This window comes from Eucalyptus grandis, chromosome 4 (genome assembly GCF_016545825.1).
Source record: "Eucalyptus grandis isolate ANBG69807.140 chromosome 4, ASM1654582v1, whole genome shotgun sequence".
Taxonomy (NCBI): Eukaryota; Viridiplantae; Streptophyta; class Magnoliopsida; order Myrtales; family Myrtaceae; genus Eucalyptus; species Eucalyptus grandis.
Window position 1 is genome coordinate 19694082 of NC_052615.1, and position 9945 is coordinate 19704026.

The window sequence follows — 9945 nt, forward strand, 5'->3', positions numbered from 1 at the left end:
GCTGCTATAATGGTTTCGCCTGCTTTTAGTCCCCAAAGCTATTAACCCAGAAGTCTCAGGAATACTCTTGTGAATTATAACTGCATGTTGTTGTAGGAAAAGATAAAATAAATAAATAAATAAATCTTAACCGTAATGCAAAATTAGATAACAGAGCTATTAGATAACTTTGGGGATGAGTTATATATTTAAGTTATAATAGCTCGTATCCTATGTGTATTAAAACTCGACCTCTAGTCATAAAAGACGCATCACATGAAGATGATAATGAAAATATGGAGAGACAAAGAGAGCTAAAGAAAGGAAATGCACTGTAAAAACACCTCGCCTCGTGAGTTGTATTAGGAAATCCAAATCCCGACTTCACGCAAAGATTAAAGGTCTTTAGGCATTAAGGAACTAATACATGAGTCCATTACATGCAACTAATAAAAAGAGTCTATTTCTTGCAAACCTCACATGCGAAAAAAATAGTTAAAGTAAATAATACTTGCGAATTATTTCCGATCCTTCTATCCTAGCAAGCTGCCGACGCGTCTCCTTGTACCATCGATTCTGTGCAGAACTTGGTTGTGCTTCGACCACACCGATGCGGGGAGGAGCAACGTGGTGACTAGCGAGCACTCATAAAAACCAAATAGGATCTTTACCACGAGCATATCAGATTTCGGTATTTCGATTGTAACAAAAACAAAGTAGGCAATGCTGAGAAGGCATAAAGACAAGTAAACCATTAAAGTGTCGGGGTATAGTGTCATCGCGGTGGCCCAGACCGTGCCGATGGAGGCGGTAAAAACTAAGCTGTTGAGGATAGTAAAACACAGTAGATTCGAGCCGCTCAAGATAAGGTTTCCAGCTTGATGTGGTTTTCCAATAGCAATGCTGCTGGAATTGGCTGGGTTATTTGAAGAGGAATCCTGCCAGTATCCTCCCGGAGGAGTGAAAGCGGCTTGGTAAGTGGCAGTCACAATCAAGGTAGACACTATAAGGACTATTTTGCGAACTTTTTCATTTTGGGTGCCAAAATACCCTGCACACCTCTCGAACACGGTTAGTTCCATGCTAAAATACTGTGATAGTGAAAGGGTAGGAGCCAAATGTCTTGCTTGATGTTCTTGATGGCGTAATCTGTCCTCAACATCTTGATTGCGATTAGGATTCTCTAGGCAGATTTGCAGAGCCGTCTTATGCTGTAAGTTCTTCGCATGAACATTTGTATACCCAATCAATAGCTTGATGATCTGGAAGAAGTGCAAATGGAAATCTAGTTAGATACGATACATAATTGATCTCTGAATGATATACTGGAATCTTCTTGCGTATCTTCCAACACTCCCCCTCAAGCTGGTGGCTTGTAGATATCTAAGACGCCTAGCTTGCTTAGGAGATACGCGTGCTGACTTTGACACAAAGGTTTGGTGAAAATATCCGCCGGTTGTTCTTCTGTTCGAATTCCCAATGTCTCAATTATTCCTTCCTGGATTTTTTCCCGTGTGAAATGGCAGTCTACTTCTATGTGTTTCGTCCTTTCATGAACAATTGGGTTTGAAGCAAGTTTGAGGGCTGCATCATTGTCACAAAACAATTTCGTTGGCCCTTGAACTTGTACTCCAAGATCACGAAGTAATCCACGTAGCCACACTATCTCACACGTGGTCTTTGCCATTGCCCGATATTCTGCCTCTGCTGAGGATAATGAAACAGTCGATTGCTTCTTTGTTTTCCATGAAAGTAAAGAATCCCCAAACTTAACACAGAAACTAGTTATGGACCTCCTACTCATCGGACAGGTTGCATAATCCGCATCACAATATGCTGTCATCCTCATATCACATTTCTTGGATAGAAGGATCCCAAGTCCAGGACATTTCTTCAAATATTTTACCACTTTGAGTGCAGCATTCATGTGAGACTGCTTGGGATTGTGCATGAACTGACTGAGGGTTTGAACAGCATAAATAATATCCGGCCGAGTCATAGTCAAATATATGAGCTTCCCAACTAGTTTCTGATAACTCATTGGATCTTTAAGTACAGGATCAGCCTTTTGAGAGACTCTGGCATCATAATCTGCTGTGGTCAGCTTGATGTTCTGCTCAATTGGAATTACAGCTGGCTTACATCCTGACAATCCTGCTTCTGATATGATTTCCAAGGCAAATTTCCTCTGGCTGAGGGATATTCCTTGGTCTGATCGAGCAATTTCTATTCCAAGAAAATACTTTGGCAAACCTAGATCTTTTATATGAAAAGTAGAATGCAGGAATTGCTTGAACTTTTTGACGGCTATCTCATCATTGCCCATAATCAGTATATCATCTACATATATCATCAAGTATATAGATGACGTACCTTTAGTCCATGTGAAAACGGCATAATCAAATTTGCTCTGTTGAAAACCAGCAGCTATCAAGGACTCAGAAAATTTTGCATACCATTGTCTAGATGCTTGCTTAAGCCCATATAGGGATTTGCGGAGACGACATACTTTATTCTCCCCCTGTCTCCGTAAACCCTGTGGAATGTCCATATAAATCTCTTCATCTAGATCTCCATGAAGGAAGGCATTGTGAACATCCATCTGATGTAAGGGCCAGTCTCGATAAGCTGCTACAGAGAGGAAGGATCGGACTGTAACATCTTTAGCCACAGGAGAGAAGGTTTCATGATAATCAAACCCTTCTTTCTGTGTGAAACCTTTTGCTACCAACCTGGCTTTGTATCTTTCAACCGAACCATCAGCTCGATATTTGATCTTGTAAACCCATTTGCATCCGATTGGCTTACGATGCGGAGGTAAACTGACGAATTCCCATGTATGATTATCTATCAATGCCTGCAATTCTGCTTTCATAGCATTCTGCCAACGCTGATCTTTTCTTGCCTCGTCATAACTTGAAGGCTCGCGTTCTTCAGAAATACGAGTAATGCAACATCTATGTTCCTCGGATAATCGATCGAAGGAAACATAAGAAGAAATAGGAAAAAGAATACCTGATGGATTTCTCACTCCACATATGTAATCTTTAGTCCAAGTTGGTGGACGTGTGGCTCGTCCGAACGTCAGGATGAATATCGTCGAAGATGGTTGGTTTGCTAGAGGCTCCATAGGAGATGGCGAGTCATTGGAGGTTCCACAGGAGATGATTCTAAAGAAGGTCCTGTATATAAGTGCTGATCCAAGTCCGTTGCTAAAGGTGTTGGTGCCATAGGATATAGAACATATCCCAGATCATGGGTAGACTCTTCGATATGATGAGCAAGAGAATGTCCCGCTCTATCTTCGCTTGATTCTGGGCAGCAAAAGGAAAAGAGTCTTCGTGGAATTGAACATCTCTACTAACAAAAAAATCACCTGTAGATGGATCAAACATGCGGTACCCTTTTCGTAGGGTAGGATACCCCATGAATATGCACCGACGAGCTCGTGGACCCATCTTATCCTTAGGTCCCACTATAGAAGCATAGCACAGGCACCCAAAAATCCTTAGATGACGAAGATCTGGTTTCTTCCCAAAAAGAAGTTTGAAAGGACTTCGACCGTTAAGAATCTTGGTCGGCATACGGTTGATCAAATATGCTGCAGTTAAAATACAATCTCCCCAAAAAATATCTGGAATAGAAGCCTGGAACTTTAAAGACCGGGCAACTTCCAACAAGTGACGGTGCTTCCTTTCCACTATTCCATTTTGTTGTGGTGTGTAAGTACATGAACTCTCATGTAGAATCCCTTGGGATGATAATAAAGCCGTGCATTCATAATTAAAAAATTCTTTTCCATTGTCTGCATTCGAATTTTTTGGACAGTTTTTCAATTGAGTCTTTGACAAGGAAATGAATGTTCTTAAGTGTGACACGACTTGACTTTTGGATTGCATGAGAAAATCCATGTGGCCCTTGAATGATCATCCACAATGGTAAGAAAGAATCGAGAACCATCATTATTTAGAGTATGGTATGGTCCCCATATATCAATATGAAGTAAAGAAAAAACATCAGCGCACGATTGCGTTGCTTATTGGAAAGGAGGTACGCGATTGCTTTGCAAGGGGGCAAATGTGACATTGAGAATAGGGAAATAAAGAACTATGACCCATTCTAGAATGAAAAATGAAATTTTTATCATTGGTAGTCGAATTACACAATAACTAAGCTTATTACAAAGAAATTGATCTAGATGCTTGGCTGAACTTCTCCAGAAAAATAATCCTTCTGATAGATTACCCCATCCCATCGGTTTCCCGGTCGAAAGGGCCTGAAATTGACAACTATCAGCATTGAAGGAAACTTGACATGAATTTTCCTTACGAGGCTCTAGACACAGATATAAGATTGAATTGGAACTCAGAATATATAGGACATTTGTGAGAACAATTTGAGAACTAAGATTTGTCCCAGTTAGAGTGACGTGAGTAACGTTGCCGTTTGGCAATTGTACTACAATAGGGCTATCTAGTTCTTTATTAATGGCAGTAAATAATTTCTTCTCACATGCAATATGATCACTGGCTCCAGAATCAACAATCCAAGTATTTCTCGATATATTGTTTATCAGACATGGAGAAATACCTGTAAAACTGCTCCCTCTCTTTGGAACTTCTAATTTTTGCAGTGCCTGCATCAACTGCTCATATTCACCATGAGTGATGAGTTGATTCGCATCGCCTCCGTCCCGTGATACGATATGCCGCCTTGATATCTCCTTACCCCTTTTTCGCTAGGTTTGCCATGCAACTTCCAGCAATTTTCAACAAGTGTGATGGGGTCGCTTGCAAAATTCACAATACAATTTTCCCTTATTTTTGAACTCGGCCCATAGGAATTAGGCCCATAGGAGTTCAGCCCATGAGAATTCTGCCCATTCGAATTGGACCGGGAAGAATTCGGCCCATAATTTCTCGTGAAATTCCCGCCGTTGGATCCTTTAATGATAGTGAAATCTCCACCGTCCCAGATCTCGAGGAGTTGCGCGCCCATTGTGAGCCGTCCGATCTAGACGCGCGATCGTGGCCGTCCGAAGAAGTCCTTTAAAGGCTTCGACCGCAAACCCTAGCGCCGCATCTCTCTCTTCTCTAGGGTTTGCGGAACCCCTTTCGATCCTTGCGGCCAGGGCTAGGGTTTCGCCCCTTTCCCTTCGGTTGAGGCGAGCCTTTGGCTTTCCTCTTGCACAGCAAGCTGGAATATACGGCCAATCGAAGGCGCAGCTCCATGGCAAGTATCGTGACTGAAATGGAGGTAAGATTCGTTAAGAATGAGTAGAAAGCGAGTCGCCTTCTCTCTGTCTTTTATCGCCTTGTGTTGTTGGATAGTGGTTTCGGGCCCATCGAGTTTCTCTTCCGCTGCCTCCAGCTCATTCCAGAGGGCTGAAAGTTTGTTGAAGCACGTCGTCACAGACGTGTTTCCTTGCTTCAGTTCGGAAAGTGCTTGATGTAGTGAGAAAATCCCCGCCCGATCCAGTTTTCCATACATCTCGCATATATTGTCCCAAAAAACTTTTGAATCCTCGTGGGAGGCAATCCGGCAGCTATTTCGGGTTTATACAATTTCCTATCCATGTCCCGACTAACTGATTACACTTTTTCCATTGTCGCCTAATTTCTCATCAATTGGGACGGAATGGTGCCGTCGATGAATCCCTCCTTATCTTTTGTTATGAGGGCTCGACGGAAGTCACACGCTCAATTTGAGTAATTCTCCGGCCCTGTGAGGGGGTTGTTGATGAGCTTCAACTCTGGGCCGTCGGCGTTGGAGACATACAGCGCGTCGCCGGGTTCTGGGCGACCCATGGCGGCCGCAAAAGGAAAAGGTATAAACCCTGTTGGAAATCCCGCATTGGTTGTAGTCTGGCTCGGATTGGTTGTAGCCCGTCCGATTCGAATTCCTGGTCCGCCCGTCTCGCTCAAGGCCGATGGTTGAGCTCGCTGAGCATTGGTTGGTAGGCCTCCATCGGTCTGCAAGCTTTGTAACCCGGCTGTGATGCATCGCGGATTTGATCCATGAATCCATGGGTACGGCATCCACCGATAAGGATAGCCGAGAGAAAGGTAACCCGGATTGAACTGGCCGGATTAGGTTGCCAAAGCGTGTGTTGTGCGTGAATTTGGCTTTGGACTGGGTTGTTGATCAGCTGGCGGATTGATAATGGACTGAGCCGGAGATGGCGAATCATGAGGCGTCACATTACCTTCGGTAGGTGAAGTATGTGGATCTGTCATGATGAAGAGAAACTCTGCAGTAACTCTGTTTTGCAGGTTGGTTTGCAGTAACTCTGCAGTAACTCAAGAATTCCTGCCGGATGCTGTTTTGGTTTGCAAGTGGAGCAAAGACCAAGAGCAGAAGATCACGGAAGGCAATTTAAAAAAACGCGGAAGCTATGTCAGAACCAGAAAGGCTCTGATACCATGAAAGAAGTCGAGAGAGAGGAATTTGAGAGAAAGAATTGTGGGAATTTTCCTCTGTATTCACTGCTTTGATTCAATGTACATTGTCCTATTGTTATAGTACAAAAGAGTGTACAAAACAGGTAACTAAATATATTACAATTTGTATCTAGTTAGATACGATACATAATTGATCTCTGAATGATATACTGGAATCTTCTTGCGTATCTTCCAACAAAATGGAACACAATGAAGTATGTATCCCTTCAATTTCAGTCACTACTTTGTGACTAAGCTTTACCATTGTGCACGGAGTGATCTCATGCCATGTAAGTTAAAACGATGCTAGGGATACATATACAAAAGGAGAAAGTGTACTAAACCTTATTTAACAAATGCCATCATTTCAACTAATGTAATGAAATCTCAAATCTTCTCAAGAAATTGTGATCTAGTCCTTCCACCTGAAATTATTATGTCATAGATAGAAATTGCCCATGTGAGTTGTAACATTGGTGAATTTTGCAGAAGTGATGACTCGAAATATCAGATTTTCCTAAAAGTTTAGGATTTAACTAAGTCAACCGAAAGGTCTTATGATTTAATTACATTTTGTAAATGAGGTTTTTGTTTTCTTTTTTTTTTGTTATGAAGAGAGAGACTACATTAGACATGTTTATTTATATATTTTATGCATAAGATTCAACTAATGAGGGAGTAATTCTCATGTCCACGAGGGGATTATTTTATGGCCACGTTGAATTGTCCTTGTTAGCTTCCATTTTACTAGCTTCTATCTTTTGGACGGATTAATTACGAAAGAAGGAAATAGGTTTTGCTAATCAATAGGAGAAACAAAAGAATGAGATTAAGTTAATGTTTTGTTACGCAGGAGTGACTACGATGGAAAGAGTTGGGGGGCTTAGAGCTCACTAAAAACGAAGTTTCACAGGGGTCAAAAAGGAAACAATTTTAATCATGCCTTTTATCTCCATCAAATTAGAAGCATCGCGAGCTTAAAATTGTTTCCCCGCTAGCAGCCTTGAAATGAAACTATGGGCTTGTTGTGTTAAAACTGAAAAGTTAAACGCTGAAAAAAGAAGATGACCATTAAAAGTACGTTAGTGAATACAATCAATTTCTTACCAAAAATGGATTTGTGATTACTATTGATAGGTTTTAATTTAATAATATAATTGCGAAGAATATAAAAACTATCTATTATATTGATTACTAGATTAAGGAAATGTTTTTACTGAATGGAGTCTTTTAAAGTCAGATATTAATTAGGATAATTATAGAAGTTTAATTTCATTCAGTGCTTAACTTTCAATTAGCAACGCTTAATTGGGTTTTTGAACAGGCCTATTGTATCTAATGAATTTAAATGAAAAGAATAAAAAATTATCTACATGCTCATATTATCATTATCTTAATATTAGTATTTGAATAATTTTTAAAGCCAAAAAAAAAAAAAAAAACTTGCTGACCTGATTTTCACAACCCATCTGAATGGCATTGAAAGTCTACTATGTATGTTTGGGTGGAGTAGTTTGGAGAGAAATGAAATGATTAATCACTATGGACAAACAAAGATAAACGAATGGATCAACCTGTAAAAACTGTATTGAATATAAGGGTCGAGCCCACCCTTCCGTGACCTTTGCGCACGGGAAAATTGTCAAGAAGAGAATTGGAAGTAGAAGATTGGGAGCGAAGGAGTGATATCCATCCATCCCATAATTCCTTTTCTTCTCTCCTACGAAAGAAACCAAACAAGGTGATTCCGTTCAAAACTCTTATCTTTGAATGTTTCTAAAACCTTGTATTTTCAATCCCTACTATTTGATTACCATAACAATTGTTCTTGGATTAGATTATGTCGAATTCAAGGATCGAATAATAAAAGTACGAACAACCACAGAATTGATGAAGTGTACTAGCATGAACTATACCTCGGGTTGCTGCTCTCTGGATACAGCAATATGTAGGACAGTGTCACCCTTTTGGTCTTTCCAATTTAAGATTTCTATTAGATAAACTCGCTTAAGCCATCCAAACAAAACCTTGAATGCTTCGGTGTTGCCTCTCTTGATAGCAATGTGAACCGCAGTCTCGCATTGATTTGTCAAGTCTTCGATAGACGATTTGCAAGCATATAGGAATTCTGCTAGGAGTTCCGAGAGCTCCACTCTCTCTAGATCATTGTCTCCTATTTCCCTAGCTACAAAATGTAGAGGTGTAATCTCAGATCAACTCGGGGTCAAGGATCATCGGCTATGTAGCACGGACACGCGACACGCGACACGACACGACACACGATACGTCATTTCTTAAAAAGTAGAGAATTCTGACACGTCCCGACACGTTATATATTAAATAAATATTTTTATTTTTAATTAATTTAATTCAAATTTACAAATAAATAAGAACTTACAATAAATTTACACTAATAATATTAATAAATCTATTCATAAAAAATTTAAAAACACATTCATAATTAATACGTGTGCATATTTAAAAATATATTTTTATTTTAATAAAAATTATTCCCCTCAAATCCTCTCTCCTCATTTCTCTCTCCCCTCTTTTCCCACGCCACCACCCCAAAATCCTCCTTCGATTTCTGCGGATCTGCCCCACTCTCTCTCCCCCTCCCCTTCCCCCTACACCCCACCTTGCTCCCCTGCGCCCCCATCAATCACCCCCAGCCCCCTCGGTCTCTTCCCCTTCTCTCTCTCTCTCTCTCTCTCTCTCTCTCTCTCTCTCTCTTCCCCTCCCTTTCCCCCTACGCTACCACCTGCTCCCTGCGCCCCCATCACCTGTGCCCCCATCAATCGCCCCCATCCCCTCGGTTTCTTCCCATTTTCTCCTCTCTTCTCTCCCCCTCCCCTCCCTTTCCCCCCACGCCACCACCTGCTCCCTGGAGGCTGCGCCCCCATCAAATCCCTCCATCCCCGTTCTTCCCATGCTCTCTCTCCCCCTCTCCCCCTCCCCCTCCCCCACGCCACCACCTTCTCCCTGCCCCCTCGGTTTCTCACGATCTTCTCAACTCTTTTAGTCGCCTCATCGCTGTCACCTCCACCCTTCCTCCTTCGCAGCAACTGCAGCCTCGCCGCCAACCCTCCATCGTAGCATTGCCTTAGTTTATGCTCTTCCTCTCGCCGTCGCAGCCTCACCTCCGCTTCCTCGGCCTCTTCCTTGACCTCACCTCTACCCACCATCGTCTTCTTCAGCAATCTCTCTCGGACACGCATGTCGAGAAAAGTTGACCATGTGTCGGATTTCTCGACACGCGTTGACTGCGTGTCCGAACGTGTCCGAGCGTGTCCGACACGTCGACACGTCAACACGTGTCGGACACGACTCGGAAGGCTCGGCAACGTGTCCGTGCTTCATAGATCATCAGTGCCCTCGTAGTGTGATAATGCTTCTTTTGCAAAGCCAAGTGCATGGGGCTGTAACCCCATCGATTCAGCTTTCGAGTGAACAATGGCTTCAAGGTGGCTATCTCCATGGCCACTTTAGTTTTCCCCTCGTTAGCGGCATAGTGTAGTGGAGTATT

General features: G+C 42.0%; 1 protein-coding gene across 1 annotated transcript; it reads right to left on the reverse strand.

Moving 5' to 3' along the window:
* Positions 1 to 317: 317 nt before the first annotated feature.
* On the reverse strand, positions 318 to 9604 carry LOC104428163. The gene is made up of 3 exons (XM_039310791.1): positions 9203 to 9604; positions 8336 to 8626; positions 318 to 1241 (listed from the first exon to the last, which is right to left on the reverse strand). Exons 1-3 carry the CDS (start codon positions 9602 to 9604, stop codon positions 513 to 515), a joined length of 1422 nt encoding a protein of 473 aa, XP_039166725.1. The 3' UTR covers positions 318 to 512.
* Between the last annotated feature and the right edge of the window lie 341 nt (positions 9605 to 9945).